The 27470-nt window shown below is 42.8% G+C and overlaps 1 protein-coding gene across 1 annotated transcript; it reads left to right on the plus strand.

Annotated features, from left to right (window-relative positions):
- The first annotated feature begins 15603 nt into the window (after window positions 1-15603).
- LOC138154548 (tissue alpha-L-fucosidase-like) lies at window positions 15604-26186 on the plus strand. Its single transcript, XM_069079471.1, has 8 exons — window positions 15604-16038; window positions 18122-18256; window positions 20081-20218; window positions 21017-21122; window positions 22190-22390; window positions 23311-23501; window positions 25023-25122; window positions 25934-26186. The coding sequence occupies exons 1-8, from the start codon at window positions 15695-15697 to the stop codon at window positions 26072-26074; spliced, it is 1356 nt and encodes a 451-aa protein (XP_068935572.1). The 5' UTR covers window positions 15604-15694; the 3' UTR covers window positions 26075-26186.
- The last annotated feature ends 1284 nt before the right edge of the window (window positions 26187-27470 follow it).

The raw sequence follows: 27470 nt of genomic DNA on the forward strand, positions 1-27470 counted from the left end.
CAGGCTGGACCAGCCTTGGGAGCTCATGCAAGCACAGCCACTCTTTGGGCCTCCCTTCTTTATTGAAAGATGACTAGGTAACCCTCTGGGGTTGCTTCTCACCATGACATTTTCTGGTCCAACATTCTGTTAGAGTCTAAGACTTCGAGCTGGTTATATGATTTGAAGCATACATAATTGTTCCATATGAACATAAAACAGTCAGGGTTTTGGCCTCTGACCTGGGACCTGCAGGTGACACTAATTCAAAGAGTATAAAGGGGAAATTTCTCCATTGGGCTAATCTCCAAGTTAAATACCTCCTTTTTAGTTCAAATAAAAAGATTAAGAGATCTTTGATCCAGCCTAAATATCCTCCCTTTAGGAAAGTGGGTGGAACAAAAACTAAGTCTGTAGGGGGCAGCTAGGTGGCGCAGTGAGTAGATCGCTGGCCCCAGAGTCAGGAGGACCCGAGTTGGGTTCCGGCCTCACACACTTAATACACACACACACACACACACACACACACACACACACACACAAACTAGCCTTGTAACCTTGGGCAAGTTACTTAACCCCAATTGCCTTCCAAAAGGTAAAAAAAAAAAACAACTAAGTCTGTAAAATGGTTGGATTAAAAGTGATAACCAGATTTAACCGGTGTCCAGATAAGATCTTTGCCTCCCCACTCCCACCCCACCCCTGACTCTATCAGTGCTTAAAGACAAAGATAAAGATCCTTAGGAGAGCCTTCCAGAACTTGAGGGGAAAGCTCTAGGGAGGCATGAAGCATTGAAAATAGAAGATAAAATGAATGGAATGCTAACCCCACACTGCACTTTAACTTATAACCTTTTCCTTGTTCAGGATACCTATGAATGCCATCTCAAATTATCTTAGAAGTATCTGAGGATAAGGATGGACCATGCCAGTTTGAACATTTTTCTCTATAAGCTAGAAAATGTTTGGGTTTATCATTCTTTTTTCTCTTTGGAGGGGGGAAGGCAGGGCATTTGGGGTTAAGTGACTTGCCCAAGGTCACACAGCTAGTAAGTGTTATGTGTCTGAGGCTGGATTTGAACTCAGGTCCTCCTGACTCCAGGGCCAAATGCTTAGGTTTAGAATAACATTAAATTAAATAAAATTGATTCTGTCAGACTTGTGCCTTTTTCTTTGACAGCTGGGATAATAGCCTTCTCATGTTCAGTCATTTTTCAATCGTGTTCAACTTTTCATGAACACATCTGGGATTTTCTAGGCAAAGATACTGTAGTGGTCTGCCCAGCTCATTTTACAGATGAGGAAACTGAGGCAAACAGGTAAAATGACTTGCCCAGGGTCACATAGCTAGTAAGTGTCTGAGGCCAGATTTGAACTCATGAATATGAGTCTTCCTGACTTCAGCCTGGCACTCTATCCACTACACCACCTACCTGCCCAAGAGCCTTTTAACTGGGACCATCACAGGTAGAAAAACAGACTTTGCCCTTCTTTGTTTCTTTCAAATAATCCTTAAGGATTCCATCAGATTGTAAGTTTCTGAGGGCAGGGACTGCCTTTTGCCTCTTTTTGTATCCTCAGCACTTAACTCAATGCCTGCCACAGAATAACCATATGATAAATACTGATTGACTCTGAAGTGGTCCAGAGCCCAAGGGGATTCCGACCTTCCTGTTTCTCTGCTCCAGCTCATACCAGCTTCCCCAGGGAAGGATGCCTGAATTCTCAGACCGAATGAGCTGTCTCATGAAGAATGTGAATGTGTTCTAATAGTGGACTCTTTGCCATTTTAATTTTCCTTTGAAGTTGTGAACATGGGAATAGATTCCAGAGACAACGCTCTCTAACCCATTTTAATCTGGACAGTGAAACATGCCAATCCCTGAGTTGGGGCCATGGACTCATCATTGTCCACCATGGTCCCTCTTCATGAAGGAAAGGGAAGAGAGTGAACAGGGAAGCTCAGGCTGTTATCCTCAGCATTGCCCTTATCTATTAATTTAGTTGTGGTTGTGAGTGTGTGTGTGCATGTGTTTTGTTCTTTGTTCTTGAAGAGGACCATGACATCAGGGAGATGATGACAGGACTTGCAATTGACTTTGATTTGAGTGAAGGAGGGCTGTGCAAAGTCACCTGCCTCACTTTCTCCTCCAGAGTCATCTGGGTCCAGTGGCCAGGTATCCATCAGGATGACTGGAGGTGGACCAGGATGCAATGGGAGACCCTTGCCCTTTCAAGCTAAGATTCTCAAATTCTCACTTTGAGTGAGGCAATGCCCATTCAGTGAATAGGCCTCTTTAAGAAGTGAGCCTAGGGAAGATGAGGTATGGGCTCTGGGAGCCCCCTCGAGCCCTCCTTGAGTCCTGGAGGTACAGGCTCTGGGAACCTCCCTTGGACTCTTGATTAAATCATCCCATTTGATGAGGCAAGTCTGTTACTAGACTTGCCACCCTTGAACTGGCCTGGCCCACCATTGTTTGTGGTCTCCAGGTGGCTTCCCACACTTAATCACTCATTGACCTCATTAACTCCTCCTGAAGACCCTCCCCAAACTCCTCCCCTAGACCACCCCTAGATTCCTCCCACAACCTTCTGTATAGAAGACCCCATCTCACAGGTGTGAGAGCGCCATGGATTTAAGAGAGTACCTGTGATAGTAATGGCAATTAAAGATTCCCCTGTGTTGGCTTGGTTTTCAAACTGATTGTGTTAAAACCCAGAGCTTGTTAATCCCACCTGTGGGATGGACTTGTTGATGTGAAAAGAAAGTCCTGAACTGGGAGGAGCTGGTGACGTAGATTTGGAGAGACAAGAGAGAGGCAGAAGAACTTTTTGGAAGCAGCACCTCGTGGAGGCAGAGAGAGACTTGAGAGGATTGCTGAGTGCCACTTTGAATTGCCCTGGACTTTTGAGACCTGCCCCCGGAGCTGCCAAGGACTGAGGAGACATGGCTGTTTTGCTGGTACTTTGTCTGTATGCTTTGATGTTGTTTTGCCAGATTTGTCCACTGGTGAAAGACAGTCCTTTTGTTGAAGAAGTCCTGGAACCTGGCTGTTGGCTAAGAGCTCCTGAGACTGTCCTGCAGACAGAGTGAATACTGTCCACTGGTGAAGGACAGTGCTGTTGTTGCAGGGGTCTGGGAACCTTTCTGTTGGTTCAGAGCTACTAAGACTGTCCTGCAGACAGAGAGTGAATACTGTCCACTGGTGAAGGGCAGTGCTGTTGTTGCAGGGGTCTGGGAACCTTTCTGTTGGTTCTGAGCTACTGAGACTGTCCTGCAGACAGAGAGTGAATACTGTCCACTGGTGAAGGACAGTGCTGTTGTTGCAGGGGTCTGGGAACCTTTCTGTTGGTTCAGAAGCCCTGAAGAAGGATTTTCTGGTTGTATATTTACAGAAATCCTGGGAGAGGGTTTTGCTAATGTTTTCAGGGGTTCTAGGACTGTTCTGCAGACAGAGGATGAATCAATGAAGGGACTGGCAATGTATCTTGTGGCCTTGCTAAGCCTTGTCTCCCCAGGAACTAAGATTGCTGAGAACTTGCCTCTTGTCAAGATGAAGAAAAGACCTCCATTTGGGTATTAAGTGCTGTGCTTAAACTTGATGTAACTCTGGGGTAGATTCAATTGTGATCCAGGGGTGGGGAACTTTTGACCTTTTTGTGTTCCATGGTTGAACAAATGAATGTACTTTACTTAGATTGGAAACTAATCTCCTTTGGGAAGAGGGGCTTTGTGGTGGACTAAATGAAGGTACAGCCTAGGGGTGGAGTAGTATTTAGAACAGGGACTTTGTAATTGATTGAATGAATGGAAGATCCTGGGGCGGGGTAGTACTTGGAGATTATTTAATCACACTTAGTAAATGCTGTATTTTGAATGATGTCATGTTTTGACCTTCTCTGTTCTTGGTTTGTCACTGAATAAAATGGAGAGCACCTATGCTGGTATTCTGAACCTTGGGAAGTTGCCTTTCCTTGGCATTACATTACAGTACCATAGAAGGACCTAGCACAAACTTACTCAGGGTCTAATGCAAGTGAATTTTCAATAAATTTTACTTTTCTTTGGCTGAGAAGACTCAAGTCGAATTCATTCAGCAGGACCTAGCGTGTTGCTATTTTGGGGTTTCCAGAGCAATCCTAACCCTCTTAGTGGGTAACCTCTTCAGGGATGGCCCCTTTAATTAAAAAACATAATAAAACTGGGAGGGGAAGACCCTCAGGGTTGCTGGCCAAAAAAGAAACAGTTACTATTTATATTCTCTCTGTGCCAGGAGGGCCCAAAAAATAACCATTAAATGGTGCTTGGGCAGGGACATATAGTTGTCCAATCCATGAGATCCAGAGTGAATTGGGTTTAAGGCTTGGTCTTAAACCTTGGTCTGACCTCATTGTTGCATGCCTGTGAAACCTGGGCAGTTTACCAATGACATGCCAGGAAATTGAATGACTTCCATATGAATTGTCTTAGATTTTGAAGATCACCTGGCAGGATAAGGTACCAGACACTGAAGTCCTGCTTGAACCAAACTGCCAAGCATTCAAACTCTGCTTCAGAGAGTGCAGCTCCAATGGGCTGGCCACATTGGTTGAATGCAAAATGTATGCTTGCCAAAAAGATTATTTTATGGAGAACTCACATAGAGCAAGCATTCACATGGTGGTCAGAAGAAGTGACCCAAGGACATTCTCAAGGTCGCTCTTAAAAACTTTGGAGTTGATTGTGTGACATGGCACAGGATCACCCAGCCTGGCATGCCCACATCAGAGAAGGTGCTCTATGAGCAGAGCAGAATTGAAACAGCTCAAAGGGAACTCGAGATGCACAAATTTAGAGAATCCACCCCAAATGTTCACCCGGACTATTCATGCCTGATCTGTGGCAGAACATGCTGAGCTCAAATGGGTCACAGTCTGACACATAACTTGACTCTAGCATAATGATGTCATTTGGTCCTCTTTGAGAACAAAGGACAATGACCTGGTGGAATAGGCAGAGGAGAGCCATTTGTTCCACTGGCCTGAAGGCAGATGAAGGAGGTGCTGGGGAGCCTTAGAGCCTGGTCAGACATGGAAGACACCAAGGCCGTCCACTGCATCTCGGCCATTGCCGCTCACCTTGACTTTTGTCTTGCTACTGGACTTCAATGACTCTGATGACTGTGTAACTCTACCTCTCTTAAATCCAATTCACACACTGGTGATATGTGAAGTCATTGGTCCTCTTCCAAAACATGAAAAGACAACGACAACAATGACTTATCCAGGGTATCAACTCCCTGTTAGTCATTGTTCAATCATTTCTAAGAGAAAATTCATTCTTCTTTACACAGAAAACAGAAAGAACTGAGCAGCTAACACTTATTCTTTACTTACCCTGGAATGTCCCAGAGGTAGAGCATTCTCCACTGGACTTTTCTCGCCCAGCACCTTCCCTTTAACATGCAGGCCGCCTTCTCCCATGGGTGAATCCCTCCTGAGAACCTCCATTTTGGAAAGGAGTACAGGGCCTAACGTTCATTTCCCTTGTGGCTCACAGAACTTCCCTCTCCCCATACCCCTTTCAACTCCCATTTGTATATTGTCCTTCATTAAAATGTAAGCTCCTTGAGGGCAAAGACTGTCTTTAGTATGATGCTTAGTAGGGCACCTGGCACATAGCAGGTGATTGGTGCCTTGTTGACATTTACAATGGAAATGTTTTCACCTTGTGATACTTGACAGGAATAATCATGAACTGGTCAGAGAATAGCGTCTGAGACACAAGTTTGGCAAGATGACACCAACTTTGCCTTATTCTGGCTCCTAATATGAGAAACTTCAGCAGGATCCTCAAGAGAAACAGAGGTTCCCAACAGTGTTCTGTGGGCTGGATCTCTTCTGCTAAACCTTTGCAGCTAAACCTCCAAAAAAGCCCATCTGCAGGAGGTGTCTCCACCTTCTATTCTAATGACTGCCTTCTGACCTTATCATTCCACCTGTGGCCCTCTCCAGAGTTACTGATGATTCTGAGCTGCCACATCCAATGGCCTTTCCTCCATCCTCATCATCCTTGACCTCTCTCCAGTCTTTGACACTATCCATCACTCTCTCCTCCTTGATAACATTCTCTCTGGGTTTTCTGGAGACTACTCTCTCCTGGTTCTCTTTCTACCTGGCTGACTGCTTTTCTCTGTGTCCTTTGCTGAATCCCCACCCAGGTCGTGCCCTTCAACTGTACGTGTCCCTCAGGGCCCTCTTCTCTTCTCCCTCTACATTACTTCACCTGGTAATCTAATTGGCTCCTGCAGATTTCATTGCTATCTCCACGCTTCCCATTCTCAAATCTACCTCAAATCTCAGGCTCCAAACCTAGGAAGCATCCTGATTCCCTCACTATCTCTCACCCTCCAAGCTGTTGCCAAGGCCTGTTTTCATCTTTGCAACATCTCTGGAATACGCCCCTTTCTCCACTGACACTGCCCCCACCTTTAGGCAATAATATTATTGCAATAACCTGCTGGTGGATCTGCCTGCCTCAGGTCTCTACCCACTCCAATCCATCCTCCATTCAACTGCCAAAGAGATTTTTCTAAAGCTCAGGTCGAAACATTTCATTCCCCTACTCAATAACCTCCAGTGGCTCCCTATGTCTCCAAATGCAAATACAAAATTCTCTGTTTGGCATCAAAGTCCTTTATAACTCACCCCCCTCCTACCTTTCCAGTCTTCTTATACCTGACATACTTTTTGATCCAGTGACACCAGCCATCTGACTATTCCATGAACAAGACCCTCCACGTGTGGGATCTAGGCATTGTCTCTGGTTATTCCCCATGCTTGGAATACTCTGCCTCCATGCCTGCTGACCTCCCTGGCTTCCTTCAAGTCTCAACAAAAATCCCATCTCTTTTTTTTTTTTTTATTTTAAGTTTACAATATTCAGTTCCACAAGCTTTTGAGTTCCAAATTTTCTCCCCCTCCCCAAGGCAGCATGCAGTGATATAGGCTCTATATGTACATTCACATTAAACATATAAAATCCCATCTTTTGCAGGAAGTTTTTCCCTAATCCCTCCTAATTCTAGTGTCTTCCTTCTGTAAATTATTTTCTATTTGATCTGTATACATAGCTTGTTTGTATATATTTGTTTACATGTTATATTCCCCATTAGACTGTGAGCTCCCGGAAGGCAGGCACTGCCTCCTTTCATGTGCCCAGTGTCTAGCACTGTGCTTGGCCTCTAGCAGATGTATAATAAATGTTTGCTGATTGGTCAAATGTAATATTCAACCAACCCTTTGCATTACATATGTATGTATGTATGTATATTAGAAGCTTAACAGATATGTGATGAATTGAATGAAGAACAAAAAATGATCAGGCTATTTTAGCCTAATCTGGTACTAAAAATGTTAGCAGAAGCAATAAGAGAAGAAAAAGAAATTGAAGGAATCAAATTAGGCAAAGAAGAGACTAAGCTATCACTCTTTGCAGATGATATGATGATATATTTAGAGAATCCTAGAGAATCAAGTAAAAACTACTTGAGATAATAAATTTGGAAAAATTGCAAGATATAAAATAAACTCACATAAGTCCTTGGCATTCCTATATATCTCTAACAAAATCCAACAGCAAGAGATAGAAAGAGAAATCCCGTTTAAAGTTACTGTAGACATTATAAAATATTTGGGAATCTACCTGCCAAAACAAACCCAGAACCTATATGACCACAACTACAAAACACTTTTCACACAAATAAAGTCAGATCTAACTAATTGGAAAAACACAAATTGCTTGTGGCTGGGTTGAGCCAATATAATAAAAATGACAACGTTACCTGTATTAAATTACATATTTAGTGCCATACCAATCAATCTACTAAAAAAAAATACTTTATAGAGCTAGAAAAAATAGAAGCAAAATTCATTTGGAAGAACAAAAGATCCAGAAAATCAAGGGAATTAATGAAAAGAAATGCTAGAGAAGGTGGCCTAGGCATTCCAGATTTTAATCTGTATTATAAAGCAGCAGTCATCAAAACTATTTGGTACTGGCTGAGGAATAGAGTAATGGATCAATGGAATAGATTGGGTACTCAAGACTCAGCAGCCAGTGACTATAGTAATCCACTGTTTGATAAACCCAAAGACCCCAGTTTTGGGGATAAGAACTCACTATTTGACAAAAACTTCTGGGGAAACTGGAACATAGTGTGGCAGAAACTGGGCATAGACCATTACCTAACATCATATACCAAAATCAAGTCTAAATGGGTGCATGATGTAGGTATAAAGGCTGATACTGTGAGCAATCTGGAAGAGCAAGGGATAGTTTACCTGTCAGATCTATGGAGAGGGGAAGTCTTCATGACAAAACAAGAGTTAGAGAGCATTATGAAATGCAAAATGAATAATTTTGATTACATTAAATTGAAAAGCTTCTGTACAAATAAAGCCAATGTAACCAAGATTAAGAGGGAAGTGGAAAATTGGGAAAGAATTTTTACAACCAGTGTCTCTGATAAAGGCCTCATTTCTAAAATATACAAAGAATTGAGTAGAATCTATAAGAATACAAGCCACTCCCCAATTGATCAATGGTCAAAGGATATGAACGGGCAGTTCTCAGAAGATGAAATTAAAGATATCTATAAGCATATGAAAAAATGTTCTAAAGCACTATTGATTAGAGAAATGCAAATCAAAACAACTCTGAGGTATCACATCTCACCGGCCAGCTTGGCTAAGACGACAAAACAGGTAAATGATAAATATTCAAGAGGATGTGGAAAAATTGGAACACTAATGTTGTTGGTGGAGTTGTGAGCTGATCCAACCATTCTGGAGAGCAATCTGGAACTATGCCCAAAGGGCTATAAATAAGTGCATACCCTTTGACCCAGCAATACCACTTCTAGGGTTATATCCCAAAGAGATCAGAGAAGTGGGAGGAGGACCCATATGTACAAAAATATTGATAGCAGCTCTTTTTGTGGTGGCAAAGAACTGGAAATCAAGGGGATGCCCATCAATTGGGGAATGGCTGAACAAGTTGTGGTATATGAATGTAATGGAATACTACTGTGCTATAAGAAATGAGGAGCAGATGGACTTCATAATAACCTAGAGAGACTTATATAAACTGATACTGAGCGAAAAGAGCAGAACCAGGAGAAATCTGTACACAATCACAGACACAACTTATGTGTGACAACTAAATTCAATAGACTGGGCTCCTCTCAGCAATGTAAGGTTATAAGACAACTCCAAAAGACTCATGATGGAAAGAGATGTCCACATCCAGAGAAAGAGCTGCAGAGTCAGAATCCAGATTGAAGCAAACTACTTGCTGTGTTTCTTTTTTCTTGTTTTGTTTTGTTTCCTCTTTCCCACTGATCATTCCATCAGTTATAATTCTTCTTTACAACCTGACTAATGATTAATGTGAAGGTATTTGTAGATCCTATATTCGAGTGCATACCGCCATGATGGGGTGAAGGAGAAGGGGGAGGAGAAAGTTTGAAACCCAAGGGGCTGTGGAACTGAATGTTGTAAACTAAAAGTAAATAAACAAATCAATTTAATAAAAAAAATTTTAAATTAAAAAAAGAAGCTTAACAAATATGTGATTAATTGAGTGAAGAAGAAAAAATGATCAGCTTATTTCACTGTCTCGATTAAAATGGACTAGAAAGTTCCCTCTCTGGTTAGATAAAAGTAGAGTCACCTACTGTGCTCACTCATGGCTTAGATGAAGAAAGAGACATCAGTGCCCTGTGGGACAGCTGCTCATTCCATTTCCCTCATACTGAGTATTCAATGTCCACTGACCAAGATTTTTTCCAAATACAGCCAGAAGGGCCTTCTCCTGTATTTTCAAAGTTTCTTAATGGCCTGTGAGAAAAGACAAAGATTTAACATCTGATTTGTCTTTTCACAGACTTACATTATAAGAAGTAACAAACATCTTGAGCCTGTCTCCATGATATGGCACAAGGCCAGTAGAAAAAATACATCAGGAAACAAAAAGATCAGGAAAAACAAACAGGACAGCTGTGTTACTGCTGTGTTGGTGTCAGAAGTAGGAATGAATGTTTAAGAAGAAATATACAAGAGAAGGCCAAAAGGAGACTAAGAGAATTCAGGCTTGGTCCTGCACCAACAGGTAGGATGGTGCAGTTGGAAGGCTTTCCCAGGTCACTCAGCCTGGACACAGGGACAGAATGGAATGTCCCATAGGCCCTAAAGGAATAAGTGCTTGGTCATGAACTACAGCATGAAAAAATGGGAATGAGGGGTAATGCATGCACCAATTCTCCAAATGGTTGGTGGTCACTGATAGACAAAGTGACTAAGCAGCTCCTTGTAGACAGCTAGATGACCTAGTAAATAGAATGCTAGATTTGAAGTCAGCAAGACATTCAAATCCTGCCTTAGACATTTACTAGCTGTATGACCATAGGCAAGTCATTTAACTACTCCTAGCCTAAGTTGGGGCAGCTAGGTAGACCAGTAGATAGAGCACTGGGTCTGGAGTCAGAAAGATCTGAGTTCAAAGACCTGAGTTCAAATCCAGCCTCAGACACTTAGAAGCTGTGTGACCCTGGAAAAGTCACTTACTCCTATTTGCCTTAGTTTCTTCATCTGTAAAATGAACTGGAGAAAGAAATGGCAAACCACTCTGGTATCTTTACCAAGAAAACCCCAAATGGGGTCACGAAAAGTCAGACACAACTGAAATGATTCAACAACATGTAGCTTAAGAGAAACAAGTATATACAGAAAAAGAATACTATGATGGGTTACACAAATCCTCTTATTAGAGGACTCAAATGCATAACTTGCACAAAGCAATACACCAGAGGCATGAATTGTTAAATGTCCACTCTTCCCATTGGCACCTCCAGATCTGGCTGGACAAAACAATGTATTTGAGAAGTTCCAACTAGGTGCCAGTTGTCATACAATAGGGTTGGGGCATCCCCCTGAACTGCAGTAAAGAAAGCAGTATGGACTCACCTCCAATCACTTCCAATACATGTAAAAAAATGACTATAAACAAACTTTAGAGCTACAGAACCCACAGAGAGACAAAGAGAAACAAAGCTCCCTCTGTGAAAGAAGTGTGGTAGGCCAACAGGAAGGATCTATCACACCAGGCTGGGAGCCCAGCCCAGCCCCGTGAGCTGCATGGTTCCCAGTTCCCTGGTGGCCCTGACCAGTGGCAACCCAGAGCAGACTTCAGGAAAGAGAATCACCAGCAGCTGTGGTGGTTTCCAGAATTACCAACCCATAAATGCCAAAAAGAAAGTAAAAGGTCAGTGTGGAACTTTGGGGGACCAGGCGGAAGTGGTGGAGGTGCAGCAGCTGTGCAGCCACCTTTGCCAGTCTGTCTCAGGAGCTCCTGGCCTGCAGATTGTAGGGGGACCAAGCGATCACTCAGAGGGTAATCTCTCTTGCTTTAACCTGCTTAGATCTGGATTGCGGTCTTGGGTGGTATGACCAATGAGCCAGAGTTTGTGGGGGCTGCAGAGAGAGCCCCCAACTAATAGCTCCAGAAGCTGCAAGAACCCCAGCAATTTGGGACACAGCTCTCTCCATTCTGGGAACAAAGTTTTACTGTGACAAAGAGCTAAAAAATCGAGTAATTGGCTGGCAATATGAGCAAGCAACAGAAGCACAAACAGATCATAGAATCCTTTTGGGGGGACAAAAAGGATCAAGGCATGGAGTGGGAGGAAGACAGCAAAGTCAGAACTCCTTCATCAAAAGCCTCCATGAAAAATATGAATTGGTTATAGGCCATGGAGGAGCTCAAGCAGCATTTTGAAACTCAAGTAAGAGAAGTGGAGGAAAAATTGGGAAGAGAAATGAGAATGATGCAAGAAAATCATGAAAAGTGAGTCAACAGCCTGCTAAAGGAGACACCCCCCCAAAATACACACCTTAAAAAATAGATTCACTCAAATGACAAAAGAGTCTCAAAAAGCCAGTGAGGAGAAGAATGCCTTAAAAAGTCAAATTGGCCAGATGGCAAAAGAATTTCAAAAACTCACTGAAGAGAATAACTCCTTCAAAATAAGACTGGAGCAAATGGAAGCTAATGACTTTATGAGAAATAAAGATACTATAAAACAGATCCATACAAATGAAAAAATAGAAGGCAATGTGAAATATCTCATTGGAAAAACCACTGACCTGGAAAATAGATCCAGAAGAGAGAATTTTAAAATTATTGGACTATCTGAAAGCCATAATCAAAAAAAGGAGCCTAGACACCATCTTGCAAGAAATTATTAAGCAAAATTATCCTGATATTCTAGAACCAGAGGGCAAAATAGAAATGGAAAGAATTCACCAATCACCTCTTGAAGAAGATCCCCAAAAGAAAACACCTAGGAATATTATAGCCAAATTCCAGAGTTCCCAAGTTAAGGAGAAAATACCGCAAGCAGTCAGGAAGAAACAATTTGAGTATTGTGGAAGCACAATCAGGATAACACAAGACCTAGAAGCTTCTATGTTAAGGGATCAAAGGGCTTGGAATATGATATTCCTGAGGTCAAAGGAGCTAGGACTAAAACCAAGAATAACCTACCCAAAAAAACTGAGTATAATACTACAGAAGAAAATATGGTCATTCAATGAAATAGAGGATTTTCAAGCATTCTTGATGAAAAAAACCAGAGCTTAACAGAAAATTTGACTTTCAACTGTAAGAAGCAAGAGAAGCATGAGAAGGTAAACAGGAAAAAGAAATCAAAAGGAACTTTTTTTTTTAAAGGAATCAGGGTTAAGTAACTTGCTCAAGGTTACATGGCCAGTTATTTCTGGGTGTGGTGCTAAGTATCTGAGCCCGGATTTGATCCCCAGGTCATCGTCCCGACACTGGAGCCAGTGCTCTTACTCGCTGAGCCACCTGGCCACCCCCATAAGGAACTTATTAAAGTTGAACTATTTACATTCCTACATGGAAAAATGATAATTGTAACTCATAAGACTGTTCTCAGTATAAGGATAGTTGAAGGGAATATATGTGTGTGTGTATATATATATGTGTGTGTGTGTATATATGTATGTATACATATATATGTATGTATAGGAGGGTGTATGTGTATATAAATATATATGTGAGTGTGGGCATATGTATGTTTATGTATACATAGGCAGAGGGCACAGGATGAGCTTAATATGAAGGGATATCTAAAAAATAAAATTAAAATGTGTAGAGGCAATGGAATTTAAAGATCCCCCTGTATTGGTTTGGTTTTGGGGTTGAGTGTTAAAACCCAGAGCTTGTGAATCCCACTTGTGGAATGGACTTGTTGACGTGAAAAGAGAGGGCTGAACTGGGAGGATCTGGTGCTGTGGATTTAGAGAGGCACAAGCAGAGGAAGAGAGGCAGAAGAATTGAGGAGACATGGCTGTTATGACAGTACTTTGTCTATCTGTTTTGATGTTGTTTTACCAGATTCATCCGCCGGTGAAGGACAGTGCTGTTGTTGCAGAGGTTCTGGAACCTTGCTGCTGGTTCAGAAGCCCCAAAGAAGGATTTTCTTATTGTATGTTTAAAGAAATCCTGGAGGAGGGTCTTGTTGATGTTTTCAGGGATCCTAGGACTGTTCTGCAGACAGAGAATGAATAAATGAGGACACTGGCAATGTATCTTGTGGCCTTGTTAAGCTTTGTCTCCCCAGGAACAGAGATTGCTGAGAACTTGCCTCCCCTCAAGATGAAGAAAAGACCTCCATTTGGGTATTAAATGCTGTAATAATATCTAACCTTGTTGTAGCTCAGGCGTAGATGGCCTTAGTGCTCTCTACTGACCCAACTGATGATAATTGTAATTCAGTTGTGATCCAGGGGTGGGAAACTTTTGACTTTTTTTGTGCTCTGTGACTGACCAAATGAATGTACTTTGTTTATGATTGGAAACTAATCTTCATTTGAGGAGAGGGACTTTGTGAATGACTAAATGAATGGGAAATTATTGAATTACACTTGGTGAATGCTGTATTTTGAATTATGCTGTATTTTTATTTTCTCTGTTCTTAATTTGTCACTGAATAAAATGGAGGGCTGCTATGCTGGTATTTTGAACCTTGGGAAGTTGCCTTTGCTTAGCATTACAGTATTTATTGTCCTAAATGCTGGGGATACAAAGAAAGGGGGGGGGGATATTAACTACTTTCAGGTTCACAGGGTGGTAGAGTGGATAGAGCACTGGTCTGAAGTCAGGAAGACCTGAGTTAGAATCCAGTCTCTAACACTCACTTTGTAACCCTAAGCAAAATTTACTTTACTTCTGTCTGCCTCAGTTTCTTCACCAGTAAAATAGGGATAACCTACCTCCTAGGGATGTTATGGGGATCACCTAACCAAGTTACTAAACTCTTTGTGCCTCAGTTTCCTCATCTGTAAAATGTGTATAATAAGAGAATCTACCTCACAGGGTGGTTATAAAGATCTAATGAGATAATATAAGTAAACCACATGGCAAAACTTGAAGAGCTGCATAAATTCTACCTTTTAGACCTAATTCTAAATTCCCTGGGCATCCTCCAGGATTAGAGTCTGAAAAATTCCAGCCAAAAACAAATCTTGGCATCTTTTTTCCCCAAAAAAAAGACACGATGTCTGTGCAGAGGGATTTGTTTTTCAGAAGTACAATCTAAAACCCAAAGTTTTCATTGTTTACTTTTTTAAAGGTTGCTACATGATTCCAGCTATTTGTCCAAATCCACAATCTGCACTTGAGACCACCTCCTCTCTGCCAAAAGATGGGTAGCAGCTACTCCTTTCTCAAGAAACACTTGAGACAAAATACTGAAGTACTCCCATAATTTGATTTCACTCTCGGGTGTCAAAATGTCATGAAAACAGAAGAAATTGTCTTCCTCCCATTTTTATAGTCAGTGTCTTGTAATCATGGTTATAGATGGTGCTTTCTGCAAGCCTGTTCTAACATACAAACTTTCTGCTATGCAGTCTTCAGGTTACAGTAGGTTGAAAAGCAATGTTCTGAATATCTGGTTGCTCCCAAAAGTATCCCCTTATTTTTCACTGCTTAAAAGGGACAAAAGTCAGTACGATGAATGAACGGATGAATGAAGACATCTTAGTGTCTCTGTTTTTTTGCCCTTGTAGACCTTCACTATAGCTGAAGTCTCCCTTGGAAATCTCCCTCTTCCATCTAATCTTCATTGCCTAAAAGTCCTTTACAAACACCATATGATGCTAACAACAACCCTGGGAGAAATGACCTAATAATACCCTCTTCTACAGAGGGGGAAGCCCCCAGAGCTTCAGAGAGGTCAAATGATTTACTCAGGGTCATGGAAGATGGTAACAATAGCTCCCAAAACTCCGAAAGGGCAGGACTATCTAAAACGAGAAACCTCTTAGAAATGAGGAAAGCGACTCAGAGGTTACATGGCTTGACCAAAGGGGCCACTTGGCTGGTAAGGGTTTGATGCAGAACTCAGACTCAGGCATGCAGTCTCATTATTAGCAAGAATGCTAATTATTGTCAGTAGTACCCTTATACCCAGAAGCTCGCTCCGTCTTCCCTCCCTGGTGCACGGAACCCAAAGCTGATTCTCCAGGTTTCCGTCTTTGGTCAGTCAGTGGGAGAGGAGGCGGAGCCCGCCGGCAGGGGCTGGGCTTCCCCTCTGCATACTTAAGAGTCTGCTTCGGGCTCACCTACAGCATTGGCCAGGTGAACTCAGTTATGGCGGGAGCTGTCCGGCTCGGGCCGCTGGCCCAGCTCCTGCTGGCTGCCTCGGCCTTGGCGCGCTACACCCCGGACTGGGAGAGCCTGGACGCGCGGCCCCTGCCCCCCTGGTTCGACGAGGCCAAATTCGGAGTGTTCGTGCACTGGGGCGTGTACTCGGTACCGGCCTGGGGCGAATGGTTCTGGTATTTCTGGGAGGGCGAAAAAGACCCAGACTATGAAGCTTTCATGCGCCAGAACTACCCACCTGGCTTCTCCTACGCCGACTTCGGCCCCCAGTTTGAGGCTAAGTTCTTCGACCCCGAAAAGTGGGCGGAAATCTTCGAGGCGTCTGGGGCCAGGTGAGACCAGACGCGGGCCAGTCTGATCCCAGCATTCGGATGAGGAAACAGACCTAGAGAGACTGGGGGAATGAAAGGGGAAAGGAGAGGGGGATGGGGGGAAGGAGGGGTCTGGCCCCAAGATCGTCGAATTCAAACCCAGTACTTTCGGGGGAGGCTCCCCCTCCCCCTCTGAACCGCCTCCCAGAGGGAGAGTTACAGGAGTTACAAGAAAAGGTCAGAGTGAGCAGAACTGACTTATTCTATATGTACTTATACAATGTGGCTAACTAAGACTGAGATCTTTATAAATTTCACCGCTTTTATCCTATCCTCATCCCCCTTTTACAAATGAGGAAATAGGCTGAGGGAATTTAAGTAACTTTCTCACTTTAAATCCCCCGCACTTGAACAGAGTCTGGAACATAGTAGGCATTCAATAAATGTTTGTTGACAGACTTAGCCAGGGGCATACAGTAACTTGTATCCCTTGGTAGCAAGACTCTGCTTCTGGGAGGAAGAGGGCTATGAGTTAGTATACGCCTCGGGAGTACTGGTTGTTTCATTGATTGTATGTGTATTCATTGATTGTATGTGTAATCACGGCGACCAGACCAGCGCTTGATACATAGCAGGTCAGCGATTGCTTGCCCTTCTTGAACCTTGCTTTCCTCATCGGTAAAATGAATGGGTTCTACTTAACCTGTGTCACCTTGGCCAAATCATTTAACTTTCTCCCTGAACATCAGTTTCTTCGTGATCTCTGAGGTCCATTATTCTCCATATTTTGTATGATGGTGTTTGAATGTTGCGCCCCTCATTAAATTGTAAGCTCATTACCATAGGGCCTGGGTTTTTGCCCTTCCTTGTATGCCCACCTTTTATATCAGCGACAGGCATGTAACAGACACTTAATAAATGCTTTGTTGCTTTGAATTGACAAACGGATTCAGCTCCTAGTAGGTGCTGGGCTATTCTCAGGCATACAGATGCTGTCATACACAGATAATGTGCAATTCAGGCAACTCCTCCTGAAATCAGGTAAAATCACTTAGGGGGCCCCAAAACAGTGGGTTAGCTGCCTACCACTAGCCAGACCAGCTAGAGTGACTTCAGCGACCACCTGGAGAAATTGACCGGTTTTGTAACCTAGAAGTTAGTATAATGGAAGTTTGCAATATTTCCATCCGAAGTATTTTGGCTTCTTTTGTTTTTTGTTTTTTTTTTTAGTCCAGGATGTAAATCTGGGGGTAGCTAGGTGGCACAGGGAATACAGCACCGGCCCTGGAGTCAGGAGAACCTGAGTTCAAATCCAGCCTTAAACACTTAACACTTACTAGCTGTATGACTTTGGGCAAGTCACTTAACCCCATTTGCCCTGCCTTCCCCTCTAGAAAGAAAGAAAGAAAAAAGAAAGAAAGCAACAGGATGTAAATCTGAAATGAGATTTACATAGGAACATAGATTTGGATAAATGGAATAAAATCTGATAGCACTCACCTCACAGGGTTATTGTGAGACTCTAATGAGAAAATGTATATGAAATAAGCTTTTCAAGCTTTAAATAGAATGTCAGCTGTTGTTATTATCACATAGGTTATGAAAAGGGGTTCTTGGGGCAGCTAGGTGGCTCCAGCCCTGGAGTCAGGAGGACCTGAGTTCAAATTCGGCCTCAGACACTTAACACTTACTAGTTGTGTGACCTGTGACCTTAGGCAAGTCACTTAACCCCAATTGCACTGCCCTCCCCTCCAAAAAGCAAAAACAAAAGAAAAGAGGGGGGTTCTTAACTCTTTCTGTCCTGGACCCCTTGGCAAAACTAAGGCCTATAGTCCACATCTTAGAATCATGCATTTTTAATTCATAAGGCCAGAAAACAGACCACTGTTTTACTGGTGACCTCTTCCTTTGTTCATATTTAGTTTCCTTCAATAAGCATTTATTAAGCACCTAAATTTTGCCAGGCATTGGTGCCAACCCCTGAAGATACAAAGACAAAAATGCAAACAGGCCCCTGCCCACAAGGAGCTTCCATGTATACAGAAACAAATGCAAAAGAATTTGAGCAGGAAGAAAGCATTAATAAATGCTTTGATTTCCACAGGTATGTGGTCCTGACCACCAAGCATCATGAGGGTTATACACTCTGGCCCAGTCCTACATCTTGGAACTGGAATTCTATGGATGTAGGACCACACCGAGATCTGGTGGGTGAATTGGGACCTTCCCTCCGAGAGAAGTAAGTGTGTTTGCTGTTTGTCAGCATTCAGTCACTTGCAGATTTCCTCAGCTAGCCCCCTGTGCCTTCCCAAGTAACTAGGAATAATCTGCCGAATGGTTTCACTGTCACTAAGTTTGTTCTCTCCTGGCTCTGCTTATTTGAGGTTTAGCATTTTGTCCAAAGCCAAGGATGACCAGGCTACACGTGGCAATTGTCTGGTGAAAAGAAACTGCCCAAAATGGGCCACAGTGTCTTTGTCAGCCTAGGGAAGAATCCATTGAGCCGGGGGCTTCTCTGGTCCTAGGGGTGTGTTTGGAGGCAATTAGATAATAATTCTGAGAAAGCTCTGTGGTTTTAGTGAACCGCAAGCTCACTATGCATCAGTAGTATTTTGATATGGCAGCTCAGACTGCTAATGCAGTCTTAGGTGGAATGGGCTGCCTTCCAGGTGGGAGGGGTAACCCCTCCACAGGTCATCTAGCAGAGGCTACATGGCCACTGCTTGGCTGTATAATAGTGAGGATTCCTATCATAGATAAGCTGGACTAGATGGTACCAAAGAGTTCCTTTTGAGTCTCCAGTTTTGTGTTTCTGATTGGGCAATTGCCTATCACATACCCTTCCATTAGAATTTGAGTTGAGAAGTGGAGGGCAGGTGGATCGAAGTGCTTCTGAGTTTGAGTAACCAGCCACAGCACCCAACCCACCCCTATCCCCCACAGCATTAGACACTCTCAACTTAGATTGGAGTCTAATACATCAGTGGTTCTCAAACCTTTTGGTCTCAGGCCCCATTTATACTCTTAAAAATTATTGAGGATGGCCTCAAAAGAATTTTTGCTTATGTGAGATATTTTATGTGAGATTATTGAGGATGGCCTCAAAAGAATTTTTGTTTACATGAGATATATCTATCCATAGTTGCTGTATTCAAAATTAAAATATCTTAGTATTAATGAAAATAGTTTTGATGTTATGGATACCCCAGAAAGGGATAGAGTGGGGGAGTTCAAATGTCTGAGCTATTTAAACTAATGGAGGGCAGGAACTATTTACAGAAGATTCTCTAGGGTAGAGACCCCATCTTATCTGTCTTATTGGAAGCCATTTGTAAATGAAGGAATGGAAGCATTTTCTTACTGCCTACAAAGAACTAAAGGGAGAGAGTTAGTTGGGAAGAAAGGAAAGATAGGGATGCCAGTGAGAGGTTAAAATACTGAGGAAGGCAGTATAGATGTGTGCACAGGTTGGGGGGGAAAAAACCACCACCCCAATTTGCTGTCCCAACTTCTTAATCCATCTCCATAATGCAGGTGCTTATACCTCTGTAAATATTGCTTCGAATGGTATTATCTAATGGCATCCCTCCAGTGAGGCAGATCTCAACACATCCTCTGTAGTTGACCTTTGCCACAAGGTGTCCATCCAGTGGGCTAGGGGCCTTCTTTTGACCTCTAAGAATATAGCAGGAGAACAGGTGGTCTGTCCATTGGTTATCCCTGAAACACACAATGTGATGACCCAATCTTGTTTTTAACTACTCTGTTTCTTTAGTGGTATATTTTAAGCCACTTCTCCTTTGTAATTCAAGACAGCCCTTAAAGTAAATCCTATAATAAATATTTGTTGCTGATGAAGTGAACCCCTCCTATGAAACTCATTAAAGCAAATATCTCTACACTGCAAAGAAATTGGAATTTGTTTTGGATTCCAATTCCCCAATTTGTCAGCTTCTCACTATATAATACGTATGTGAAGGTCCTGTTACTATTTGTGTTTTTAAAGTAGCTATTTTGAAAAATTCCACGTGAGATGATTCTATTTTCCCCTTCATCTTTTTAGGAATATCCGTTATGGACTGTACCACTCACTCCTGGAGTGGTTTCATCCCTTCTATCTGCTTGACAAGGAAAACGACTTCACAACCCAGAATTTTGTCAAAGCCAAGGTCCTGCCAGAAATGGTCGATCTTGTGAACAGGTAAGCACCTCTCTGACCTTCAGTTTTCATCCTCTCTAAAACCGGGTTGGGGCATTTATATTACTCTTCCCATCTCATGGGGCTTTATAAGCCTAAAGGGCTAGAGAAATGGGAGGTGCAAGCAGTTGTTGTTACCTGTAAAGATCCTCTTAGGGGACAGTCATTCCACTGAGCTCTGAGTGCAGCCTTACTAAGGGGTGAGGTCAAAGTCTTCCTATACCTCCAAGGGACCAATAATTTCTGTGGAGTGAAGGGCTAGAGTAAGCCAGCTAACACTGCCCTGGGGATGGGTCCAGGAGTAGAATTCTGTGGCTTCAAAGCCCCCTCTTTTTTCCCCCCAAATATATCACTCACTAGGTGTAAGGATCTCCCAGTGAAGAGCTTGCTTTCCAAGGCAGACAGCATGTTCTTAGAGAGTGTCTGAGGACACTCAAATGAAGCAGCTTACCAGGTCCACACATCCAATATGGTCCAGGGCCAGGACTTGAACCCAGGTCCTCCTGACTGCAAGCCCTCTGACCACTGTTCCATGCTGCCCTTCTACAAAGTACTTGACATTCATGCTTTCAGGCCTGTGAGGGAAGGACAGTAGTCTAGTTCCAGTGTTACAGATGAAGGTAGTAAGGCTCAAACAGTGTAATTCCTTGCCTGAGGTTACATGGTTCTTCATAAATGTTTGAGCTGGGCCTGGACCTTGAGTCTCCTGACTGCTGGTCCACTGCTAGGTCACCTAGACCCCACTGCTGCTCTAGATGGTAATGATTCCTCCAACATGTTACCCTTCCATGTGTCTTTCAGGTACAAACCTGACCTGATCTGGTCTGATGGAGAATGGGAAGCCCCTGACACTTACTGGAATTCCACCGAGTTCCTCGCCTGGCTGTACAATGACAGTCCTGTAAAGGTGGGTGACTGGTGAAGAACTGGTTGTGACAGTAGAAGGATGAGTGAGCCAGGGCCTGGAACCAGCTGTATCCTTCCTTCCCCTCCATGATTTGTCAGGAAAGAAGAGAATTCTGGATGGGGAAATAAGGAAGCTTTTCGCGGGACATTTTCTCCCAGGATGTTGAAAGAATTGTTCCCTGCCATGGAGACATCCAGAACAGGCCTTTAGGTCTAGGGTAGGATCACTGAATGGGCCAAGGCCTAACTAATGCAAATTTCATTTCATTTCAGCCAGTGGTGTTTTATGCAATACCTACTATATTCATACCGCATTGATAAGACAGTCTCATAGGGGAAATAAATCACAGGCACACAACTGTAATACACGATAGTGTGTATAGTCCATGCATAGAATGGGTCCCAACAGTTCTAGGAGAAAGCTAGGAAGGATAGCTAACATGACCAGATGACTAGATTCAAAAGGATCTTGATAAGACTAGAGCCCGGGGCTGAATCTAACGATGAAATTAATAGAAATGAATACCAAGTCTTCACTTGGGTACAAAATGTCATCTTTACTAGTGTAAGATGAGGGTACTAGATGGGGAGGGAAAGGGGAAGGAATTAATAGACAACAGTTGTTCTGAGAAGGACCTGGGAAATTCAGTGGACTGTAGGATTCACAGGAGTCAGCAATGTGATGTGACAGCAACAAAAAAAAAAAGCTAACCAGATCTCGGGCTGCATTAAGAGGGGCTGAGCTTCCAGGAATAAGATAATCCCATTGTTTGGTCTTCTTCAGACCTCACCTGGAGGATCATGTTCAATTCTGGGCACCACAGCTTGAGAAGAACAAGGATAAGCTGGAGAATGTCAAGAGGAAGACAGCTGGGATACTGAAGGGCTGTGCATCCTTGTAGTGTGAGGACCAGGGAAGGAATAGGGTTTATTTAGCTTTACTTAGCAGAATACAGTCTTGAATTGCAAAGCCAGCTAAGAAAACCTGCTCAGTTTTCCTTTTATAGCTATACACAAAGGAATCCATATGGTTTCATCCCTGGTGACTCAATTCTACCTTTCTTTTAGGATCAAATTGTGGTTAATGATCGATGGGGAAAGGACAATCCCTGTAAACATGGAGGTTACCTTACCTGTCATGATAAGTACAAGCCAGATATTCTTCCAAAACGCAAGTGGGAGATGTGCACCACCCTTGATAAAAAAGCCTGGGGTTATCGGCGAACAATGGAGAGCAAGGATGTTATGACTGATGTAGAAATCATTTTGGTAAGAGCTCCACTGGCTCTGGTCTCCTGAACGAGGGTGGAGAGAAGGAGGATATAGTAGGAAGACTATGGTAGGAGTCAGGAGACTGGGGGACACAATCTCTTCCTTAGCTATGCCTTCTCGTCTGTACCATTAGGAAAAGAATCTTTACCTACCTAGCTCTGATATTGAGTTCTAAGGTCTCTTCCTGTTCTGACATTCTTTGTTCCAAGAGTCTTTCCAACTCTGAAAATTCTGGATTCTCAGTCTTCCTACTCTGACATTCTGGGTTCTAGAAGTCTTCTTCCCAGTTCTGACACCATCTTCTCCATGGAAACTTTCCTGACCCCTGTGCCTTCCCTTCCAAACTACTCTGTATATCTTTATATTCATTCATTTTGGATTTATGATGTATATATCATGATATTATATCTTCCCCCTACTTTTGAGTAGGAATTGTCATTCTTTTTTATTTTTTTTGGAAGCACTAAGGGTTAAGTGACATGCCCAGGGTCACAAAGCTAGTAAGTGTCTGAGGCTGGATTAGAACTCAGGTCCTCCTGACTCCAGGGCCTGTGCTCTATCAATGCACCACAAAGGTGCCCCTATTCTTTTTCCTTCTTGTATTGCCAGTGCCTATCACAGTGCTTGGCATATAGTAGGGGTTTGAAAAATATTTAATGGGTTTGTTTGGGGTCCCTTCCAGCTCAAAAGTTCTATGTTCTAAGAATCCTTCTAGCACTAAATTCAAAGGGGCTTTTTGGCTGTGTGTCTGACCTCCATGATCTCTAAGGGCCTAAGAAAACAGAATGTGCCCCAGGCTGTTTAGTGGTTGTTGTTTTTAACATTTATGAGTTTCTGAGCAATGTTTCCAGCATCGCTGTTAATAGGTTAATAGGTGTTAATAGGCACTTCACTGTTTCTTTCTTTCTTCTTTCTAGGAACTAATTGAAGTTGTGACTTTTGGAGGCAACTATCTGCTCAACGTTGGGCCAACAAGAGACGGGATCATTCCCCCCATCTTTGAAGAAAAGCTCCGTTCTGTGGGGAGCTGGCTGAGCATCAACGGGGAGGGGATCTATGCTTCTAAGCCATGGAGGGTACAAATGGAAAAGAATACCACCACTGTATGGTAAGTTGCCTTCCTCTGCATTTGGGGTTCACAACGTCTGCTGGTCTGTGTAGGTGGGGATCTCTCTTGTATCCAGATATGGCTTATTATATACCCCATAACCAGCAAAGCCTCCTGAGTTCTTCTCTCTGCTAGACTCAGAAATCTTCAGAAGCTTCCTGATTTCCCTGAGGTTGAACTTTTCTATTCATAGACTCATATAAGATTCAGCAAATCCTGGCATCTGGCTCTAATTCAAGGATTCTTGGCCTTTCTGTGCTATAGACACCTTTGACAATCCAGTTAAGCCTATGAACCCCTTCTAAGAACAATGACTTTTAATGTACAAAATAAAATACCACAGATTACAAAGAAAACCAATTATATTAAAATCAGCGTGCATTTTTTTCCTATCCAAATTCTTACACCCCTTGCAATCAATCTATGGAGGTACGTGAACCCCAAGTTCAGACCCCCTTCTCTAATGGATGCCTTGAGAGAATGTGTTCTAGGTGAGTGAAACAGCCCTAGCCTAGGGACTGTGATTTTAAAGATGACAGGAGAAAACTGGCTCAAGACAGAGCCATGTATGAGGAGAGCACACTTGACTGGGAGCAAAGAGATCTGGGATTTGGAGGCTCAACTTTTACCACCAACTATAAAAACTCAGTTTAAAAAAAAAAGGCTGTAGGAATCTCAGGGTTCCATGTCTAAACCTGCATAGCTTCCAGGTGCACCAAGTGACCAGAGAACATCATCAAGTCTTTGTCCCAAAGAGAAATTGTGAACCCTTGAGTTATTCTGGAGAGCTGTTCTCAACCCTCTAATTTTTCAAATGAGTAATTGCAGGCTCAGAAGTGAAATGATTTTTCCCAAGATCATAAAGGAAGTGGCAGAGCCGGGGCTCAAACCCAAGTCACCTGACTCCCAGCCTATTTTCTTTTAAATTTCCATCTCACACATCTCTCATTTTGTTCATAAAGTGCTTTTAATCTATAGATCTTTCGTCATGCTTTCTGCAGGCTCTTTTCCCCTCCCCTGCCCCCCAAATGATTGTGATTTTTGGGTGAGATGACAGGCCTACTCATCACTGTGGTGCAGAGGACAGAGTACTAGCTCGGGATCAGAGGACCCCTTGGCTTGAGACCCTACCTGAAGCTTGTGACCTTGGGTAGAGTCCCTTACACTCCCTAAGCCTCCCCTTTCTCATCTGTAAAATGTCTCTGAGGTCTGTCTCCAGCTCCTTCTACAAGCCCAAGATATTCTGTCCATTAAGTGACTGCAAATTCTTGATGAGTATCTACCTCATTCATCTAGCAAATTGCTGAGTAAGTTGGTTGAGATGGAAGGGCCCTGTTTGAAAAGAAAAGCAGAAAGAGAATGCTACCAAACTGCTAAATTCAAAGGGATTTCCCAAGTTCTAGGTAAATAACTCTTAAGTCCAAATCTATGGAACCTGTCAATGGCAATGGATTCTGGTAGGTTAAGTGCTTTATGAATATTTCAGTTAAAAATAAAGCTTACATTTGGATAAATCTACAGGTACACCATGAAGGATTCTAATGTGTATGGCTTCTTCACCTCTTGGCCACAGAATGGAGTGGTACAGCTGAATTCCCCTGTCCCAACACACAGCACAAAGGTAAGCAGCCTTCCATGTTGCCCATTCTAGAAAGTTCCCTCCTACTGTAGAAAAATTAGCGAATTCCAAAAATCCTCTGAAGCAGAGATATCCCACTCGCAGAGCTGTACACAGTGAAAATTACAACATAGATAATAATGTTCATTTGTGGGTTTCTGTGTCATTATGCAGCCCACAGGCTGAGTCTGACACTCCTGCTCTGGAGTCCCTTCCCTGGTTTTTCTCCTATTTCCCATTAGGATTTTTAGTTTCCTAGCTTGGAACATCCTCTTCCACCATGTAAACATTCAGCACATCCCAGGAGTCATTTAGTCTGTTCTAGAGCTGCAAGTGCTGTTCATGATTTTTCTCTTCCCAGGTAGGAGAAATCACCTCACCCTACTCCTTTGCAGATTTTTTTTGGGCTGGTTTGATTATTTGGTGTTTTTCTTCTCATTTGCTGTGTGACTTTGGAAGAGTCAACTAAGCCTCTTTCAGTCTTAGTTTCCTCATCTGCAAAATGGGGATAGTAGCACCTTCTCAAGGACTATTCTGAGGATCAAATGAGATAACCCGTCAAGCACTACATAGGGTTTAGCTATTATCTCTTTAGGTTGCACAGTCTTATGTGCAGATGGTTTTGATTCTTGGATCAGCCACGGACTTACTGTGTAGCTTTGGGCAAGTGACTTCCTCTCTCTGAGGCTCAGTCCTCTTGCATGTCTGAGGAGAATGGACCAGATAATGTTTAATATCCTTCCCCACTCGGATTTAGAGTCTTAGAGTTGGTTGCATATATTGGTCATGTCTTGTTCTCTTTTTTTCTTTCTAGGTAACAATATTGGGACACTCAGGGCTGTTGAAGTGGTCAGAAGGTTCAATGGGTATGGGTCTTATCATTGCCCTGCCTGAATTCTCTCCAAGTATTGCAAACATGAAAATATGGACCCTCAAACTACAGAAAGTGGAGTAAGACATTGTGCCCCAAGGGCACAACACCAATATCTGTGACTCTTTGCCATTTTGATTTTTACTTTAAAGACATGAACGTTACAATAAATTGACTCAACTTTACTTAACCCAAAGAGGAATTTTCTGATCAGTCATTCAATGGACAATGCACCCTACTTGATCTCAGTGTGTACTTCTGGTTTATAAGCCTGCACCTCCCTCCATGAAAGTGAGGTCTTTCAGAAGGAAGATCTCGGTGTATCCCTGACCTTACCCATGTAGTTAACCTCAAAAATTATTTCATATAGATATCTCTTCTTTTTCCTCTGCCCCCTCTGTGTCAGGTACAGAAGCCAGAAGGAAGTAGAATAGGTTTGACCAGGTAATGCCAAATGTGGTTGGTTTGGCGTCAGCTGCTGGTTGAAGAAAATTCTTCAACAGAGAGGTTTGTGAATTCAGCAGCATCTCTCCAGGGGGACAAGAGAAAGATGGCATTCCTGGTTTTCCCTTTCTTAGACTTAGACCAACCACCAACCATGGCTGCATTAGAAAGCCCCAAGTGTAATTCTAAACAATGGTTGGGAATGGAGTTGATTGGCAGCTCCATCTTGGAGGTATGCAATTTTGTCCAGGAGAGTAGCACTGTGAGTTGCAGGGACTGTCCCTCTAGCCAGTCCTAACCTTGTTAAAAGCCAAGTCCTTTTATGCAGAGGGCCTAGACCAGGCTGGTCTCTGATTCTTGCTTCCTGGTCCTGACAGTTCCCCAAGGAAGAAACCTAGAAGGATTCCTGCTGCCTTGGGGCAGGGAGGAGAATAGGAAAGAAACTAGTTGACATCCATATGGTGGAGGATTTGCTTTTTTAATTTTCATTCTACTGAATGTAAATAAGCTTCTTGGAGCTAAACCAGTCAAGTGCCTTTAGATGTTATATTGCTTGGTGGAAGAGGAGGAAGTGGAGAGAGAAGTGGGAGGAGAGAGGAACTTGCCTAGGGGAACTTGTTTGCAGGGGAGGCTTGACAGAAAGAATGCTTGAGATGTTCCTGCTTTCTGGGTTGGTAATGAGTACCTTGCTAAACCTTGCCTTCTGGCACCCCAGTAGTGATGAAGAGAGTTTATTATATTTTGCGAACCAACCCTAGGAATACATATGTATATTCATAGCAGCTGCTATGAGTATCACATTGGCATTACACTAAGTCTTTCCAGGTTTTTCTGAAGTCTGCCTGCTCATCATTTCTTATTGGAACAATAGTATTCCATTACATTCATATACCACAACTCATTCAGCCATCCCCCAGTTGGTGGGCATCCCCTCAATTTCCAATTCTTTGACACTACAAAAATAGCTGCTATAAATATTTTTGTGCATGTGACTCCTTTTCCCATTTTTATGATCTTTGAGATATAGACCTATTAG

The sequence above is a fragment of the Petaurus breviceps genome, unplaced genomic scaffold (genome assembly GCF_028583685.1).
Source record: "Petaurus breviceps papuanus isolate PSGF00001 unplaced genomic scaffold, PetGlider_PUasm1.0 91041, whole genome shotgun sequence".
NCBI lineage: Eukaryota > Metazoa > Chordata > Mammalia > Diprotodontia > Petauridae > Petaurus > Petaurus breviceps.